General features: G+C 44.5%; 2 protein-coding genes across 3 annotated transcripts in view; one reads left to right on the top strand and one right to left on the bottom strand.

Moving 5' to 3' along the window:
* The window catches only part of LOC115125812 (monocarboxylate transporter 8-like), a 51,790-nt gene extending 41,537 nt beyond the window's left edge, over positions 1-10,253 (top strand). The window contains exons 7-8 of the mRNA XM_065018436.1: positions 1,209-1,463; positions 1,546-10,253. Of these exons, the coding sequence (XP_064874508.1) occupies positions 1,209-1,447 (239 nt within the window). The 3' untranslated portion in view covers positions 1,448-1,463; positions 1,546-10,253. The remainder of the gene's footprint in view (positions 1-1,208; positions 1,464-1,545) is intronic.
* Positions 10,254-14,742: 4,489 nt separating this feature from the next.
* LOC115121684 (coagulation factor VIII-like) overlaps positions 14,743-21,100 on the bottom strand; it is a 70,232-nt gene continuing 63,874 nt past the window's right edge. For both annotated transcript variants that reach the window (XM_065018433.1, XM_065018434.1), the window contains 2 exons: positions 15,649-15,831; positions 14,743-15,416 (listed from right to left, as the gene is read on the bottom strand). In XM_065018433.1, the coding sequence (XP_064874505.1) occupies positions 15,261-15,416; positions 15,649-15,831 (339 nt within the window). In that variant the 3' untranslated portion in view covers positions 14,743-15,260. The remainder of the gene's footprint in view (positions 15,417-15,648; positions 15,832-21,100) is intronic.

Here is a 21,100-nt window from a genome sequence, read left to right as displayed (position 1 = left end):
AGTATCAGTCATGTTGAATATGGAGTCATTATATGTCTATCTGCAATATTCAGAATAGTTTTCTCTGGCTGAAAACACTCCAGAGATCCCAGTGAAAAGGAGGAGGAATCATGCCCCTTCAGTCTGCAGCAGGAGCACAAGCCTGTCTGCTCGCCTCCCGGCAGACCTGGGTTCAAATAGTGTTAGATATATTTGTTTATACATTGACCTTTGCTTGAATCTGCCTTGAGTGCCAGATGTGCGGGGTTTGCAGACTACACTTTAGTAGACTGAATAATTGATTACATCACACCAGGCAAGCTCAATCAAGCATGACTTAAGTAATTGAAAGATTCTAAATAATATTTAAACCCCGGTCTGTCTCCCGGCTCGTCCTCCTTCTCAGAGCCTCAGTGTTCTGTATTGACATTGCGTCCTGTGAGGCCTGGCTGAATATCTCTCTCTCTCTCTTTATTTCTTTATTTTCTTAGTGCCAGATGTTGGAGGAATTATCTGTAATTTTTAGTTCTTGCTAATGGCAGGGCCAAATAGCTAGCTAGCTCCTGACTGAATATTTTGGCCAGTGTTGCCCATCACCCTGGACATACACTAGACACACTTTGCTGAGGAACGTTTTATCAAAATGTACCCCAATTTAGTGGTACACATGGTTTCTATGGTTTCCCTGTAAAAAGAATCAAGCAAAGACATGCCCCTAGCTGGCGCCTGACTGCTGATGCTGTACCATCTGACAGCCCTCCAGAATAATAAACTATTTCTTAGCTTCTTAGACATTTTTAAGACCGCTAATTATAAGTTCTGAGCAAGTTCCTGGAATAAAACAGACAAACAGGTAAAACAACTTGAATCACCAAGATAGTGGGAGAATATCAAAGCTCCTCCCTTAGATCTTCTCCACCAATTCATTTTGAGAAAGAGGCGTTGAGAGTGGACACGATGAATCAAGGAAATATCAAAGCTCCTCCCTTAGATCTTCTCCACCAATTCATTTTGAGAAAGAGGCGTTGAGAGTGGACACAAGGAATCAAGGAAATATCAAAGCTCCTCCCTTAGATCTTCTCCACCAATTCATTTTGAGAAAGAGACGTTGAGAGTGGACACAAGGAATCATGGAAATACAATTGAGATTTGCTCAGTGATTCTATCTTGAGTAACAAGTAGTGCTTCTATACACTACATCTGAAACTTCTCCCTCCCTTGTCCCCCAGGACTCCTGCATGACTACTGTGGTGATTACAACGTGGCCTTCTACCTGGCAGGGGGTCCTCCCATCGTGGGGGGCATGGTGCTGTTCTTTGTGCCCCTGATACACCGGCGGCAGCAGAGAGCCTTTGCGGGTCAGGATGGGGGGCCGGATGACCCCAGCAGGGATCATATGCTGCCCCCGGCGGCCTGCTCTAACGGAAACATGATGCCTGGGTACACTGACGTGGAGACACACATCTGAGTAGCACTACACAAAGGTATGAGAGGGGACACACACACACACACACACACACACACACAGATACTTGATATTTTTCTCTTCCTTCTTCTTTCTCTCAGGGATTCTATTCACCAGCACCTGAGATCTGTCCGTCCCTGCACCTCCTCCCTTCCACCTCGCCCCTGAACCCCGGCCCCTGAACCCCTGAATCCCGGCCCCTGACCACGGACTACCTGATGATGTACCTCTCAACCTCTGACACAGTTTCTATAGAAAGCCCTCTCCTCTCTGAACGCCATTCGTTCCTAATAGTGATCCCTATGGCCTAAGGAAAGAGGGGGAGAAGTTTTTCCCCCTCTGAAGTAAAGGAGGAACATGTCACTGATCATCCAACTTGAACGAAGAGAGAGACGATTGGCATTATCATAGGACCTGTGCGTCACACAATCCAAAACAGTGCACTCCCTGTGTCTTTCAGCTCATTTAAAATGGTTTTAGACTTCAAAATGTGAATTCACACAATAAGTGTGTACCATATAGAGCTGGCCGCCTGAAAACAAATATTTTTTCAATTCTGTTACGTCTGGAATCAGAGTATGTAAATATTTTAATATGCTTCAGTATGTTCAGATTATTCAGAAAGATAAATGGTATTAGAGTAATTGAATGGAGTACTTTGTACTTCTCTGTCTAGACCACAAGCATCTCACACTTTATTTAATGTTATGTTCTTTCCGTCTGTAGGTGTTTCATTATATAAACCGGTTAAAAGTTTTAGAACACCTTCTCATTTTTCTTTATTTTTTTATTATTTTCTACATTGTAGAATAATAGTGAAGACATCAAAACTATGAAATAACACAATGGAATCATGTCGTAAAGCTGTTATCAAGGCAAAGGGTGGCTATTTGAAGAATCTCAAATATAAAATACAGAAGTTTACATACACCTTATCCAAATACATTTAAATTATTTTTTTTCACAGTTCCTAACATTTAATCCAAATAAAAATTCCCTGTTTTAGGTCAGTTAGGATCACTACTTTATTTTAAGATTGTGAAATGTCAGAATAATAGTAGAGAGAATGATTTATTTCAGCTTGAAGGTAGGCCTTAAAATACATCCACAGGTACACCTCCAATTGACACCTCCAATTGTCAGCTTAGTGTATGTAAACTTCTGTCCCACTGGAATTGTGATACAGTGAGTTATAAGTGAAATAATCCGTCTGTAAACAATTGTTGGAAAAATGACTTGTGTCATGCACAAAGTAGATGTCCTAACCGACTTACCAAAGCTATGGTTTGTTTTCAAGAAATTTGTGGTGTGGTTGAAAAAGGACTCCAACCTACAGTGGGGCAGAAAAGTTTTTAGTCAGCCACCAATTGTGCAAGTTCTCCCACTTAAAAAGATGAGTGTCCTGTAATTTTCATCATAGGTACACTTCAATTATGACAGACAAAATTAGATAGAAAATCCAGAAAATCACATTGTAGGATTTTTAATGAATTTATTTGCAAAAAATGGTGGAAAATAAGTATTTGGTCAATAACAAAAGTGTATCTCAATACTTTGTTATATACCCTTTGTTGGCAATGAGGTCAAATGTTTTCTGTAAGTCTTCACAAGGTTTTCACACACTGTTGCTGGTATTTTGGCCCATTCCTCCATGCAGATCTCCTCTAGAGCAGTGATGTTTTGGGGCTGTTGCTGGGCAACACAGACTTTCAACTACCTCCAAAGATTTCCTATGGGGTTGAGATCTGGAGACTGGCTAGGCCACACCAGGACCTTGAAATGCTTCTTACAAAGCCACTCCTTCGTTGCCCGGGCGGTGTGTTTGGGATCATTGTCAAGCTGAAAGACCCAGCCACGTTTCATCTTCAATGCCCTTGCTGATGGAATGAGGTTTTCACTCAAAATCTCACGATACATGGCCCCATTCATTCTTTCCTTTACACGGATCAGTCGTCCTGGTCCCTTTGCAGAAAAACAGCCCCAAAGCATGATTTTTCCACCCCCATGCTTCACAGTAGGTATGGTGTTCTTTGGATGCAAATCAGCATTCTTTGTCTTCCAAACACGACGAGTTGGGTTTTTACCAAAAAAGTTATATTTTGGTTTCATCTGACCATATGACATTCTCCCAATCTTCTTCTGGATCATCCAAATGCTCTCTAGCACACTTCAGATGGGCCTGGACATGTACTGGCTTAAGCAGGGGGACACATCTGGCACTGCAGGATGATAAATTACAGGCCTCTCATCTTTTTAAGTGGGAGAACTTGCACAATTGGTGGCTGACTAAATACTTTTTTGCCCCACTGTATGTGTACGTAAACATCCGACTTCAACTGTATATTTTGTATATTTTGATTAACACTTTTTTTTCATATTCCATGTGTTATTTCATAGTGTCTTCACTATTATTCTACAATGTATAAAATAGTACAAATAAAGAAAAACCCTTGAATGAGTAGGTGTTTGAAAACTTTTGACCGGTAGTGTAGATCTAGGGCATAATATAGGACATTTATTTCTGTTATTATGATAACTTATTGCAGTTATATTTTGCAAGTTTCAATTTATTTTTTGTTTCTGATCGATCAAGGAAGAACACATCGGTTTCAATGTTGTATTGTACTATAGGTCTCAATGGCGATTCCATCTTGGAAAAGCCACTAAAACGAAGTCACCTCAACCACATACTGTGGGGAGAACAAGTATTTGATACACTGCCGATTTGACAGGTTTTCCTACTTACAAAGCATGTAGAGGTCTGTCATTTCTATCATAGGTACACTTCAACTGTGAGAGATGGAATCTAAAACAAAAATCCAGAAAATCACATTGTATGATTTTCAAGTAATTCATTTGCATTTTATTGCATGACATAAGTATTTGAGAAAAGCAAACCTTAATATTTGGTACAGAAACCTTTGTTTGCAATTACAGAGATCATACATTTCCTGTAGTTCTTGACCAGGTTTGCACACACTGCAGCAGGGATTTTGGCCCACTCCTCCATACAGACCTTCTCCAGATCCTTCAGGTTTCGGGGCTGTTGCTGGGCAATACGGACTTTCAGCTCACTCCAAAGATTTTCTATTGGGTTCAGGTCTGGAGACTGGCTGGGCCACTCCAGGACCTTGAGATGCTTCTTACGGAGCCACTCCTTAGTTGCCCTGGCTGTGTGTTTTGGGTCGTTGTCATGCTGGAAGACCCAGCCACGACCCATCTTCAATGCTCTTACTGAGGGAAGGAGGTTGTTGGCAGAGATCTTGCGATACATGGCCCCATCCATCCTCCCCTCAATACGGTGCAGTCGTCCTGTCCCCTTTGCAGAAAAGCATCCCCAAAGAATGATGTTTCCACCACCATGCTTCACTTTTGGGATGGTGTTCTTGGGGTTGTACTCATCCTTCTTCTTCCTCCAAACACGGCGAGTGGAGTTTAGACCAAAAAGCTCTATTTTTGTCTCATCAGACCACATGACCTTCTCCCATTCCTCCTCCGCTCTGTACCATCACTCACTCATATCTTTATGTACATATTCTTATCCCCTTACACTTGTGTCTATAAGGTAGTAGTTTTGGAATTGTTAGCTAGATTACTTGTTGGTTATTACTGCATTGTCGGAACTAGAAGCACAAGCATTTCGCTACACTCGCATTAACATCTGCTAACCATGTGTATGTGACAAATAAAATTTGATTTGGATCATCCAGATGGTCATTGGCAAACTTCAGACGGGCCTGGACATGCGCTGGCTTGAGCAGGGGGACCTTGCGTGCGCTGCAGGATTTTAAACCATGACGGCGTAGTGTTTTACTAATGGTTTTCTTTGAGACTGTGGTCCCAGCTCTCTTCAGGTCATTGACCAGGTCCTGCTGTGTAGTTCTGGGCTGATCCCTCACCTTCCTCATGATCATTGATGCCCCACGAGGTGAGATCTTGCATGGAGCCCCAGACCGAGCGTGATTGACCGTCATCTTGAACTTCTTCCATTTTCTAATAATTTCGCCAACAGTTGTTGCCTTCTCACCAAGCTGCTTGCCTATTGTCCTGTAGCCCATCCCAGCCCTGTGCAGGTCTACAATTATATCCCTGTTTTCCTTACACAGCTCTCTGGTCTTGGCCATTGTGGAGAGGTTGGAGTCTGTTTGAGTGTGTGGACAGGTGTCTTTTATACAGGTAACGAGTTCAAACAGGTGCAGTTAATACAGGTAATGAGTGGAGAACAGGAGGGCTTCTTAAAGAAAAACTAACAGGTCTGTGAGAGCCGGAATTCTTACTGGTTGGTAGGTGGTCAAATACTTATGTCATGCAATAAAATGCAAATCATACAATGTGATTTTCTGGATTTTTGTTTTAGATTCCGTCTCACAGTTGAAGTGTACCTATGATAAAAATGAGAGACCTCTACATGCTTTGTAAGTAGGAAAACCTGCAAAATCGGCAGTGTATCAAATACTTGTTCTCCCCACTGTACGTACTTCTGCAGTTTTTCCATGTAACCTGTGCCATGGCGGAGCTACAGATAGAGAGTACCAGACCAAACAGAACATTATTTACCGGCTTCTGACTTTGTAGAGCCTTAAATCCATTTTTTAACAGTGACATTTCTAAGACTTTAAGTCAATCAGATCTTTTTCATACACAAGTGTGGATACTTTAAAGTAAACACACCTCTGAGAAGTTTTGCCAATGTTTTATTTACTCTGCAGATTTGTTTTTGTTGTTTTTAAGTTTCTAAATGGTTTTTTAAATTAGTTTTTACGATCTGTCTTACAATGGCATTTGGATCTTGTTATTCCTATGGGGGTGAATCCTAACATCCACTTTCAGACTCCCATTGGTGTCAATATATGACTAAGTGAAAATTGGAAAGAAAAGAAAAATAACCTTTTAGTCTGCCAGGTTTTTTGCAAACAATCCAAATCTACATGAAGTGCATTGAGCTTAATTTTGAATCGAAAGGCCATAGTTTTTGCTGTGTGTGTTTGGGCATTGGTCCACAGACCAGAGAACGATTGATATTACATGCATGCACTCATTGGCTAGGTCCTTTTTTTCAGCCTGATTCCCATTGGTCCACATCAAACTGATGACTCTTTGTTGATGAGTTTGCTGCTTCTTATCTTCAGATGACAACATACTGGTTGTTGGGTTCATGCGTCGTCACGGTAATAACCAGATACTGTCTCATGGAGATTTTCACCCTAGTAGTGAAATTCAATAAATTGCAGTTGCTGTTACATTTCATACATTTTAAACGGACCACTTTACCTACATGAGACTACATTTTACGCACAACAGAAGGGTTGAATATGAGTCTTCCGAATGGCACCCTATTCCCTATGGTCAAAAGTACCACACTATAAAGGGAATAGAGTGACATTTGGGACACAGCCTAGACCTAATGGTAGGACAGAGAGGGAAACGGAGAGAGGACAAAGACCTCAGTAATCTAGTTAAATATGTTGGCATTCTTCAAATTATGACGTCATACTTCCAAGTGAAATGAAATGTTTGCTGTAGTAGTTTTTTATACCAGCTGTTAGTTTCAGAGCCACAGAGCTTCACATACTGCCAACATCTTCCCAAAAACTCCAGTTATTAATACTCATTATTGTTGCTTTACTAGATTCTCTGGTAAGACCTGTATGTGTATATGAGATGTACCTTCCGTCTCCCCCATCTGGCTGTGATCCATACTTTTTAAACTCTTTATTTTTCCTTCCTGCTTCTCTAAATGTAATTCCCTCTGACAGACAGTTCAGTACCTGCCATTATAATATAGCTTTTATCCCTATGGTCCTAGCCTCCATTAAGGCTGCAGACTGAGTGGACAAGGGTCACCAAGTTATCTCTACCTCATTAAGTTCCTCCGTCTCTTCTCTCTTCTGTTGATCTCACCGCCATGCTACTCCTATATCTCCTACATCTGGTCGGAGAGCCCGCTAGCTCACCGTGCATTATCATCCTTAGGATAGATGGAAAGAGGAAACCTTGTTTGATCATGCAAGCTGCAATACAATATGTACTTTTTGATGATTTATTTGGATCATTCTCCTATAGTTGGTCAGAGAGCTTGCTGGATATAGCCTGGTTTAAACCAGATTCAACCATTGTGAGTGCAGCATTCAGTCTGGTCCTACCAGGCTATGCTGTTGGCTCACCAAGCATCCTTATTCTTATACTGTAGATGAGTAATCAAAACTACAAGATGTACTTTTGTTCATTCTCTTGTTTAGTTTGGCACTGGTCATTGTTCTGTTTCTGTTTTGATGAGATCAGCTTTTGAAATATGAGATTTTGAACCACTGAGACATATTTGGACAGGAGTGGATAATGACTGATGGTGAAACATGCAGCCTTCATGGTGTTGTTTGCTGAACCACTGTTTGGTTAGTCAAAGTCCTGTTGTCTCTGCAGTGGTTTCTGAGTGGGCACTAGTGCATATTGTACCTGAAATGTCTAGGCCCAGTACCAGTTCAAGGAACGGTCACATAGGCTTGCATGTACTCAATGAGAGTAGAATCTCATTATACATCTTCATATGTACACGGCTAAAATAACTACATTATTACATTTTGTTTCCTAATATTGTTGGTATTTTAATTGTATCTCACCCCATAGCAGCCATAGCATTCTGAACCCCGGTGATCTTTTGGGAGTTTTCTCCCAAACAATATGTCCTTTTTCAGTCTGATCCAGCCCAGTGTGTGTTAGACAGGGCTGTTAGATAAGGTCAAATACAGTCCTCTTTTTATTACGTCCTTGGGCTGGTGTACACCAAGTATCTGTCCCAAATGGTGCCCTATTCCCTTTATAGCGGACTACTTTTGACCACAGCCCTATGGATCCTGGTAAAAAAAACACACACTATATAGGGAATAGAGGGCCATTTGGGACGTATCCCACATCTGCATACTTCTGACCACACCTACCTAGTTTCTTCTTCTTTAGCTTTTGCTGTATAACCCATAGACTGTACATCACCCATAGGCTGTACATCACCCTGACTGTGTCACCTGTAGCCTGTACCTCACCAGTAGACTGTGTCACCCGTAGACTGTACATCACCCTGACTATCCTATCACCCTGACTGTCACCCGTAGGCTGTACATCACCCTGTGTCACCTGTAGACTGTACATCACCCTGACTGTGTCACCCGTAGACTGTACATCACCCTGACTGTCACCCGTAGACTGTACATCACCCTGACTGTCTGCCGTAGACTGTACATCACCCTGACTGTGTCACCCGTAGACTGTACATCACCCTGACTGTCACCCGTAGACTGTACATCACCCTGACTGTCACCCTGACTGTCACCCGTAGACTGTACATCACCCTGACTGTCTGCCGTAGACTGTACATCACCCTGACTGTCACCCGTAGACTGTACATCACCCTGACTGTCTGCCGTAGACTGTACATCACCCTGACTGTCACCCGTAGACTGTACATCACCCTGACTGTCACCCGTAGACTGTACATCACCCTGACTGTCTGCCGTAGACTGTACAGCACCCTGACTGTCTGCCGTAGACTGTACAGCACCCTGACTGTCTGCCGTAGACTGTACAGCACCCTGACTGTCACCCGTAGACTGTACATCACCCTGACTGTCACCCGTAGACTGTACATCACCCTGACTGTCTGCCGTAGACTGTACAGCACCCTGACTGTCTGCCGTAGACTGTACATCACCCTGACTGTCACCCGTAGACTGTACATCACCCTGACTATCATCCTGACTGTCACCCGTAGACTGTACATCACCCTGACTGTCTGCCGTAGACTGTACAGCACCCTGACTGTCACCCGTATGCTGTACATCACCCTGACTGTCACCCGTAGACTGTACAGCACCCTGACTGTCACCCGTAGACTGTACAGCACCCTGACTGTCACCCGTAGACTGTACAGCACCCTGACTGTCACCCGTAGACTGTACATCACCCTGACTGTCTGCCGTAGACTGTACAGCACCCTGACTGTCTGCCGTAGACTGTACATCACGCTGACTGTCTGCCGTAGACTGTACAGCACCCTGACTGTCACCCGTAGACTGTACATCACCCTGACTGTCTGCCGTAGACTGTACAGCACCCTGACTGTCTGCCGTAGACTGTACAGCACCCTGACTGTCTGCCGTAGACTGTACAGCACCCTGACTGTCTGCCGTAGACTGTACATCACCCTGACTGTCTGCCGTAGACTGTACATCACCCTGACTGTCACCCGTAGACTGTACAGCACCCTGACTGTCTGCCGTAGACTGTACATCACCCTGACTGTCACCCGTAGACTGTACATCACGCTGACTGTCTGCCGTAGACTGTACATCACCCTGACTGTCTGCCGTAGACTGTACATCACCCTGACTGTCTGCCGTAGACTGTACAGCACCCTGACTGTCACCCGTAGACTGTACATCACCCTGACTGTACATGACTGTGCTGCTCTTGTTTAATATTTTATCTGATCTCTTGCACAATGTTTCTGCTGTTATTTTCATCACAACTCTCACCTCAGATTTCCTACCAACGGTCACCAATCTCTTCCTGAACCTCAACTTTTCAGATATATATATTTTCCATTGTATTTTTTCCAGAAATGTTCTAACAATCGGAACCACAAGATTTGAAATGAAGATGCTGCTAGATACATGTCAAGTTATTTCGGATCTGTAATAAAACAGTTTGTTATTGTGTACTACCGTAAATGTGTTATGTGATGTTAAATGATGTGATGTTCTGTTAGCTCAGTCTCAGTATGACTCAGGGAGAAATTAAATGATGCCTGTTATCCGTGCCCTGACTGCGACATATTTCCATGACCCCGGATCAGTGCAGCCAAGTGTCAAGCTGTTGGTTACATCCCAAATGGCACCCTATTCCCTATGTAGTGTACCCTATTACCTTTAAAATCGCTATACGGTCAATCTCACATCTGCATTGGCAGTGCAGCATTTACGGTGATATGGGCTCTGCAGAAATAAGGGCATTCATACTTCTTGCACTTTGCAGAGCAGCGCAGAGCTGTTGTGAAGGAAGTTGTCAAGGAAGTGAGTTTGTGTTTATACAGCGATTCAGTATGGAACTCAATGTGGCCTCTGCATGCACCCAGAGACTCCGCGATTGTGCAACACCATCCATATGGCGCCTCTGACCACATTTTCGGATCAAGCATAAATTGTCTGTTATAGTGCCCTACTTTTGAACAGAGCCGTTAGGGTGCACTACACATAAGAAATAGGGTACACTACATAGGGAATAGGGTGCCATTTGGAATGTAGGCTCTCCCTCTGTTCCCCGCTCTCCCATTTGACCCACTTTACTCACTGAAATACAATTTATGATTGATCCAAAAATGTGATCAGAGGCTCCATATGGCGGTCGGTTACGCATGTGGAGGACTCCTTATAGCTGTGCATTGACATGATTGGTTGACGGTAGGTGATGGTGTGAGGTCTTGTTTAAACACAAACTCACTTCCTTGACAACTTCTCAACTGCGCTCAGTGCGCTGCTAAGAAGCGCAAGACGTTTGAATGGGCTGACTTCTGCAGAGGCCGCATCACATTTACATTTACATTTAAGTCATTTAGCAGGCGCTCTTATCCAGAGCGACTTACAAATTGGTGCTTTCACCTTATGACATCCAGTGGAACAGCCACTTTACAATAGTGCATCTAGGTCTTTTAAGGGGGAGGGGGGGGGGGGGGTGAGAAGGATTACTTTATCCTATCCTAGGTATTCCTTAAAGAGGTGGGGTTTCAGGTGTCTCCTGAAGGTGGTGATTGACTCCGCTGTTAGCGAGCATGCGCCGTTGAATGCACCAGAAAATAAGTACCAGAATTCTGGTGAGGTCTTAGAACTACCAGCAGTCAGGCATGTTGTACTACCCTGTTGCACCCCTCTCTGGTGTCTTACATTCAGGCTAAGCAGGTCTGAGCCTGGCCTGGGATGGATGGATGGGTGGATCATTAGTTTGAGTGAATTAGTTTTAAGTACAGTGTTGGGGAGCAGGGGACTGTGTGGCTGGACACGGGGGTTGTTGCCAAAATGTTGCACAGATGGTTTTCTGTTACTGTCTGCTTTCTCCTGTGTGTGAATGGGGAAGGGGCTATATAGATGGCTCTTGTAGGAAGGATAGGTTGCTTGGTTGGCCTGTAGGGACCGAACAGTAGCTAAGTGATGCACTTGCACAGTGTCTCCAGAAGAGGGCGCCTTCTCCCCTTCAGAACACAGTGAGTCATACTGTAGAACTATTGAACATAACTAAACCCTATTGTTTCTAGGGACAACCTAGATATGACACTTCATATTCACTATGTAAAGGAGCACACAAAAATAAAATAAAACCCCACTATGCCATAGTACAGTATTACCACACACAGATCAACAGAATCATCTCAGATTGCATAACCATAAAGTTTTTACACATTGTGAAATCTACTTAAGAATTTGGCACATTTTATTTATAGGGGAATGATTGTTCTGTGGACAAGGGGCCTGAGGTTCCAGGAGGAAGAGCGGTAACAGAAATCATATGGGTGTTTCCATAGCAGGTGTGACTCATACCACCAGGGACTACTAACTGCTTCTCTGTTCTGAAACTTCTCTCACACCAATCTGACACTAGAAGTCCTAAGGCTCCTTTGATGGTGTCACATGATTTGTATTGTTGTTACAAACAAACTAACAGACACAGGGAGGAGGGTTTGCCAAATATAAAACAGAGTCCAGTCATCATTGCTTACATGACTAAGTAAAGTAAGTTCTGCCTTGTCTGAACCAGAAAGACCCCAACATGCCCCTATGGGCCGGTCTCCTGTCCTCTTAGGGCCTCTATGCCTTGTTTCTGTAGCGTGAGGAAGCTTCATGTACAAGTACATCCCCTGGACAGGACGCTAGTATGATTAAGACCTATTAAGGTTTTATTGGAGTGAAAACCAGCTGAATATACATGTTTCTGTTCCTATGGTGATAGGGATTGTGTTCTGTTATTGTTTGGACAGGGATAAAGTGTGACATGCTACTTTCTGTCTGTCATCCCACTGGGCACAGGCGTCAGTTCAACGTCTAGTTTGGATCTATATTTGGTTGAGTTGTCAACTAATGTGAATTCGACTTGAAATCAATCAAAATTGCAGACATGTCATTGGATTTAGGTAAAAAAATGGGTGAAAAAAAGACATGCCCTTACGCTGGTTTGTTTCCCTCTCAAATCCAATCAGATTTCCACATTGATTCAATGTCATCACAGATTTTTGGAGTTGAAATAACGTGGAAACAATTTATTCAACCAGTTTGTGCCTCGTGGGATGTTTTTGCCAACATTTGTCCAGCAGAGTTGTCTGTTTGTTCTCCTCATCCAAACAACACGGCTTTGTGGTCAACTTCCTCAGTGACGCGCTGATAACGAGAGGATTTATGTGCCCAGTGTCCACAAACACACTGCTGTCTTCCTCTCTCACAAACACACTGCTGTCTTCCTCTCTCACAAACACACTGCTCTCTTCCTCTCTCACAAACACACTGCTGTCTTCCTCTCTCACAAACACACTGCTGTCTTCCTCTCTCACAAACACACTGCTCTCTTCCTCTCTCACAAACACACTGCTGTCTTCCTCTCTCACAAACACACTGCTCTCTTCCTCTCTCACAAACACACTGCTGTCATCCTCTCTCACAAACACACTGCTCTCTTCCTCTCTCACAAACACACTGCTGTCTTCCTCTCTCACAAACACACTGCTCTCTTCCTCTCTCACAAACACACTGCTGTCATCCTCTCTCACAAACACACTGCTCTCTTCCTCTCTCACAAACACACTGCTCTCTTCCTCTCTCACAAACACACTGCTGTCTTCCTCTCTCACAAACACACTGCTCTCTTCCTCTCTCACAAACACACTGCTGTCTTCCTCTCTCACAAACACACTGCTCTCTTCCTCTCTCACAAACACACTGCTGTCATCCTCTCTCACAAACACACTGCTCTCTTCCTCTCTCACAAACACACTGCTGTCTTCCTCTCTCACAAACACACTGCTCTCTTCCTCTCTCACAAACACACTGCTCTCTTCCTCTCTCACAAACACACTGCTGTCTTCCTCTCACAAACACACTGCTCTCTTCCTCTCTCACAAACACACTCCTGTCTTCCTCTCACAAACACACTGCTCTCTTCCTCTCACAAACACACTGCTCTCTTCCTCTCTCACAAACACACTGCTCTCTTCCTCTCACAAACACACTGCTCTCTTCCTCTCTCACAAACACACTGCTGTCTTCCTCTCACAAACACACTGCTGTCTTCCTCTCTCACAAACACACTGCTCTCTTCCTCTCTCACAAACACACTGCTGTCTTCCTCTCTCACAAACACACTGCTGTCTTCCTCTCTCACAAACACACTGCTGTCTTCCTCTCTCACAAACACACTGCTGTCTTCCTCTCACAAACACACTGCTGTCTTCCTCTCTCACAAACACACTGCTGTCTTCCTCTCTCACAAACACACTGCTGTCTTCCTCTCTCACAAACACACTGCTGTCTTCCTCTCTCACAAACACACTGCTGTCTTCCTCTCACAAACACACTGCTCTCTTCCTCTCTCACAAACACACTGCTCTCTTCCTCTCTCACAAACACACTGCTGTCTTCCTCTCTCACAAACACACTGCTCTCTTCCTCTCTCACAAACACACTGCTCACTGTACTCCCTCTCTTACACACACACTGCTCTCTTCCTCTCTCACAAACACACTGCTCACTGTACTCCCTCTCTTACACACACACTGCTCTCTTCCTCTCTCACAAACACACTGCTCACTGTACTCCCTCTCTCACACACACACTGCTCACTGTACTCCCTCTCTCACACACACACTGCTCACTGTACTCCCTTTCTCACACATGCTGCTGTCTCTCTTCACTCTCTCACACACACACTGCTGTCTTTCTCTCTCTGTGTCTGTTTTTATACCAAATCAATCACACTTGCCAATGGCTTGAGAGATTGTGAGAAGTGGATAAGACTAAATAACAGTCTGGAGAGATGGGAATGAGGCAAAGGAAGGTGAAACAACCCTCCCTTAATCGTAGAGAAACACCGAGCCACTGCCAATGTCCCCCTGGGCTGGAGCAAAGGAACAAAACAAAACAAAAGCAAAGACAAAACTGCTTCCTGTCACGGAAGGGAGATGGTGAACAGGACATGATGAGAAAGCATGGGAGGACGTGTGTGTGTGTGCATGCAGGGAAGTGTCGCAACACTGACCTCTGAGACCAGGCTTGATATAATTCCAATTTTATTTAACAATATAAACTCTATCCCTCTCCCCTCAGTGCATATGATACATTGCATATACATACAGTACTGTACAGATTACTGTAGTCAGTAAACATCCAGACAGAAATAATTGTTATACTGTACTATTGACATGTATTGGATCACATCTGGAATGTCTGAAGTCATAGTGTTTGTAGTAGTATATATTGTACGAGACAAACCGTCTGAGACTCAGTCTTCATAAACTGACGTAATGTGTTATACTGTTGATAGTGGAGGGACCAGACCTAAGAGCTATTCTCAGTTGAAGCTCATCAATAGACACTTCCTACAACAGCATATCATTTATGACTCTGATCCTAGCTAAACAAACCTTTTAAACTTCACTCACTCTGTTCATCCATCAATGACATGACTATTTCATGATCATCACGTCACTGCTATGCTCATTAAATAGAAGAGACAAAGATGAGGTGGGCTTGAGTGTGGAGCTGCACAGTGGGGACCCCTGCCCTGTCTCTCAGTGTCGCTGCTGGGTGTCACAGCCCATGAACTCCAGGCGCAGGGCTATGTCGTTGAGCCAGCTTCTGGGGTGGATCCGTATGAAGCGGGCAAACAGAGGAGGATCAAAGAGGTTCAACATCTCCTCATCTGGCTCACTGTTCCCCAAGAACATCTGGGAGGAAGGAGGAGGCAGAGTCAAACAGAGCTGGCTCACAAAACCCAGTTCGGAAACTCAAAAAGTTAAACATGTTACGGCGTTGTCACTGTTTGTGCTCTTTACAAAATCAGCTCACGTAAATCTGCTTGGTTGCAGATCCTATTTTCCCCTGCATGCTAAGGAAGGTATGTGTGTACTGAAATGTAGCCTGTGATAAATCTGATAATGAGTGATGTGTGTGTGATACCTTCTCTCTTTGCGTTCCCTCGTCAACCACGTTGGACCAGGAGTGGCCGTTGTCGCTAATGGTTACAGAGAACTCTGTCACCATCATCTGAGTCAGAATAGACCACGCCCCCTGAGTGACGACCCCTGTGATGCGTTTCATAACCAGGAAGTCCACCTGCAGCCACTCATGGGGGTTATTGGCCTGGAGGAGGAGGGAGGAAGGGTTATAGGAGGTGCAATACATTCATAGAAACCCTGTGCACAGGGTTTTTTAAATGTATTTTTTATTTAACCTTTATTTAAGTAGTCAAGTCAGTTAAGAACTAATTCTTATTTATATTATATATATATATATATTTTTAACCTTTATTTAACTAGGCAAGTCAGTTAATTAAGAACAAATTCTTATTTTCAATGACGGCCTAGGAACAGTGGGTTAACTGCCTGTTCAGGGGCAGAACGACAGATTTGTACCTTGTCAGCTCGGGGGTTTGAACTTGCAACCTTCCGGTTACGAGTCCAACGCTCTAACCACTAGGCTACCCAATGACAGCCTACCCCAACCAAACCCTAGCGCCGGACGACGCTGGGCCAATTGTGCGCTGCCCTATGGGACTCCCAATCACGTCCGGTTGTGATACAGCCCAGGATACAACCAGGGTCTGTAGTGACACCTCTAGCACTGAGATGCAGTGCCTTAGACTGCTGCGCCTCTCGGGAGCCGTGCAGCTAGGTCCAGATGATAGGTAACACTGTGCACAGCAGAGCAGCTAGGTCCAGATGATAGGTAACACTGTGCACAGCAGAGCAGCTAGGTCCAGATGATAGGTAACACTGTGCACAGCAGAGCAGCTAGGTCCAGATGATAGTTAACACTGTGCACAGCAGAGCAGCTAGGTCCAGATGATAGTTAACACTGTGCACAGCAGTGCAGCTAGGTCCAGATGCTAGTTAACACCGTGCACAGCAGTGCAGCTAGGTCCAGATGCTAGTTAACACTGTGCACAGCAGTGCAGCTAGGTCCAGATGCTAGTTAACACTGTGCACAGCAGTGCAGCTAGCAGTCAACCCAAAAAGGTCTGTGATGTTGATGGTATTCTAAATAAAATTATAAAATATACAGATCACAAATTCCAATTGGCTATTGTCACAACTTCTACCGAGGTCGGTTCCTCTCCTTGTTCAGGTGGTGATTGGCGGTCGACGTCACCGGTCTTCTAGCCATCGCCGATCCATGATTCATGTTCCATTTGTTTTGTCTTGTTTTCACACTCACCTGGTTTCAATTCCCTAATTACATGTTGTATATGTTCCCTCTGTTTCCCTCATGTCCTTGTCGGTATTGTAAGTACGTGTGCCTTGTTTGACTGGTGCGAGACAGGTTTTGTGCCCATGTGTGTTTTGTTATTTTTGTAAGCCGGGAGTTATGTGCATTAATAAACGGCACCGGCCATTTACCAAGTTCTGCTCTCCTGTGTTTGACTTCCATGCTACCAGTTACACACCCCTTGACAGCTATACTTAAACTTTTTAACATCATCCTCAGCTCAGGCATCTTCCCCAATATTTGGATCCAAGGACCCAATCCATAAAAGTGGAGACAAATTTGACCCTAATAATTACAGTGGAATCTGCATCAAAACCAATCTCTGAAAAATCCTCTGCATTATCATTAACGGCAGACTAATTTCCTCAGTGAAAACAATGTACTGAGCAAATGTTAAAATGGCTGCAGACCCCGGCCTCACTGTACTGGACTCAGAAGTCAAATGTCGACTGTTTGCAGATGATCTGGTGCTTCTGTCCCCAACCAAGGAGAGCCTACAGCAGCACCTAGATCTTCTGCACAGATTCTGTCAGACTTGGGCCCTGACAGTAAATCTCAGTAAGACAAAAATAATGGTGTTCCAAAAAAGGTCCAGTTCCCAGGACAACAAATACAAATTCAATCTACACACTGGTGACCTAGAGCACATAAATATTTACACCTACCTCGGCCTAAACATCAACACCACAGGTAACTTCCACACGGCTGTGAACAATCTAAGAGAAAAGGCAAGAAGGGCCTTCTACGCCATCAAAGGAACATCAACATCAACACCACAGGTAACTTCCACAATGCTGTGAACGATCTGAGAGACAAGGCAAGAAGGGCCTTCTACGCCATCAAAAGGAACATCAACACCACAGGTAACTTCCACAATGCTGTGAACGATCTGAGAGACAAGGCAAGAAGGGCCTTCTACGCCATCAAAAGGAACATCAACACCACAGGTAACTTCCACAATGCTGTGAACGATCTGAGAGACAAGGCAAGAAGGGCCTTCTACGCCATCAAAAGGAACATCAACACCACAGGTAACTTCCACAATGCTGTGAACGATCTGAGAGACAAGGCAAGAAGGGCCTTCTACGCCATCAAAAGGAACATCAACACCACAGGTAACTTCCACAATGCTGTGAACGATCTGAGAGACAAGGCAAGAAGGGCCTTCTACGCCATCAAAAGGAACATCAACACCACAGGTAACTTCCACAATGCTGTGAACGATCTGAGAGACAAGGCAAGAAGGGCCTTCTACGCCATCAAAAGGAACATCAACACCACAGGTAACTTCCACAATGCTGTGAACGACTTGAGAGACAAGGCAAGAGGGGCCTTCTACGCCATCAAAAGGAACACCAACACCACAGGTAACTTCCACAATGCTGTGAACGATCTGAGAGACAAGGCAAGAAGGGCCTTCTACGCCATCAAAAGGAACATCAACACCACAGGTAACTTCCACAATGCTGTGAACGATCTGAGAGACAAGGCAAGAAGGGCCTTCTACGCCATCAAAAGGAACATCAACACCACAGGTAACTTCCACAATGCTGTGAACGATCTGAGAGACAAGGCAAGAAGGGCCTTCTACGCCATCAAAAGGAACATCAACACCACAGGTAACTTCCACAATGCTGTGAATGATCTGAGAGACAAGGCAAGAAGGGCCTTCTACGCCATCAAAAGGAACATCAACATCAACACCACAGGTAACTTCCACAATGCTGTGAACGATCTGAGAGACAAGGCAAGAAGGGCCTTCTATGCCATCAAAAGGAACTTCAACACCACAGGTAACTTCCACAATGCTGTGAACGATCTGAGAGACAAGGCAAGAAGGGCCTTCTACGGCATCAAAAGGAACATCAACACCACAGGTAACTTCCACAATGCTGTGAACGATCTGAGAGACAAGGCAAGAAGGGCCTTCTACGCCATCAAAAGGAACATCAACACCACAGGTAACTTCCACAATGCTGTGAACGATCTGAGAGACAAGGCAAGAAGGGCCTTCTACGCCATCAAAAGGAACATCAACACCACAGGTAACTTCCACAATGCTGTGAACGATCTGAGAGACAAGGCAAGAAGGGCCTTCTACGCCATCAAAAGGAACATCAACACCACAGGTAACTTCCACAATGCTGTGAACGATCTGAGAGACAAGGCAAGAGGGGCCTTCTACGCCATCAAAAGGAACATGAACACCACAGGTAACTTCCACAATGCTGTGAACGATCTGAGAGACAAGGCAAGAAGGGCCTTCTACGCCATCAAAAGGAACATCAACACCACAGGTAACTTCCACAATGCTGTGAACGATCTGAGAGACAAGGCAAGAAGGGCCTTCTACGCCATCAAAAGGAACATCAACACCACAGGTAACTTCCACAATGCTGTGAACGATCTGAGAGACAAGGCAAGAAGGGCCTTCTACGCCATCAAAAGGAACATCAACACCACAGGTAACTTCCACAATGCTGTGAATGATCTGAGAGACAAGGCAAGAAGGGCCTTCTACGCCATCAAAAGGAACATCAACATCAACACCACAGGTAACTTCCACAATGCTGTGAACGATCTGAGAGACAAGGCAAGAAGGGCCATCTACGCCATCAAAAGGAACATCAACACCACAGGTAACTTCCATAATGCTGTGAATGATCTGAGAGACAAGGCAAGAAGGGCCTTCTATGCCATCAAAAGGAACTTCAACACCACAGGTAACTTCCACAATGCTGTGAACGATCTGAGAGACAAGGCAAGAAGGGCCTTCTACGGCATCAAAAGGAACATCAACACCACAGGTAACTTCCACAATGCTGTGAACGATCTGAGAGACAAGGCAAGAAGGGCCTTCTAAGCCATCAAAGGAACATCAACACCACAGGTAACTTCCACAATGCTGTGAATGATCTGAGAGACAAGGCAAGAAGGGCCTTCTACGCCATCAAAAGGAACATCAACATCAACACCACAGGTAACTTCCACAATGCTGTGAACGATCTGAGAGACAAGGCAAGAAGGGCCTTCTATGCCATCAAAAGGAACTTCAACACCACAGGTAACTTCCACAATGCTGTGAACGATCTGAGAGACAAGGCAAGAAGGGCCTTCTACGGCATCAAAAGGAACATCAACACCACAGGTAACTTCCACAATGCTGTGAACGATCTGAGAGACAAGGCAAGAAGGGCCTTCTACGCCATCAAAAGGAACATCAACACCACAGGTAACTTCCACAATGCTGTGAACGATCTGAGAGACAAGGCAAGAAGGGCCTTCTACGCCATCAAAAGGAACATCAACACCACAGGTAACTTCCACAATGCTGTGAATGATCTGAGAGACAAGGCAAGAAGGGCCTTCTACGCCATCAAAAGGAACATCAACATCAACACCACAGGTAACTTCCACAATGCTGTGAATGATCTGAGAGACAAGGCAAGAAGGGCCTTCTATGCCATCAAAAGGAACATCAACACCACAGGTAACTTCCACAATGCTGTGAACGATCTGAGAGACAAGGCAAGAAGGGCCTTCTACGCCATCAAAAGGAACATCAACACCACAGGTAACTTCCACAATGCTGTGAACGATCTGAGAGACAAGGCAAGAAGGGCCTTCTACGCCATCAAAAGGAACATCAACACCACAGGTAACTTCCACAATGCTGTGAACGATCTGAGAGACAAGGCAAGAAGGGCCTTCTACGCCATCAAAAGGAACATCAACACCACAGGTAACTTCCACAATGCTGTGAATGATCTGAGAGACAAGGCAAGAAGGGCCTTCTACGCCATCAAAAGGAACATCAACACCACAGGTAACTTCCACAATGCTGTGGACGATCTGAGAGACAAGGCAAGAAGGGCCTTCTACGCCATCAAAAGGAACATCAACACCACAGGTAACTTCCACAATGCTGTGAACGATCTGAGAGACAAGGCAAGAAGGGCCTTCTACGCCATCAAAAGGAACATCAACACCACAGGTAACTTCCACAATGCTGTGAATGATCTGAGAGACAAGGCAAGAAGGGCCTTCTACGCCATCAAAAGGAACATCAACATCAACACCACAGGTAACTTCCACAATGCTGTGAACGATCTGAGAGACAAGGCAAGAAGGGCCTTCTACGCCA

The sequence above is a fragment of the Oncorhynchus nerka genome, linkage group LG5 (genome assembly GCF_034236695.1).
Source record: "Oncorhynchus nerka isolate Pitt River linkage group LG5, Oner_Uvic_2.0, whole genome shotgun sequence".
NCBI classification, from domain to species: Eukaryota; Metazoa; Chordata; class Actinopteri; order Salmoniformes; family Salmonidae; genus Oncorhynchus; species Oncorhynchus nerka.
Note: the sequence above shows the minus strand (reverse complement) of the source record. Positions and strands in the feature narration are given on the sequence as shown.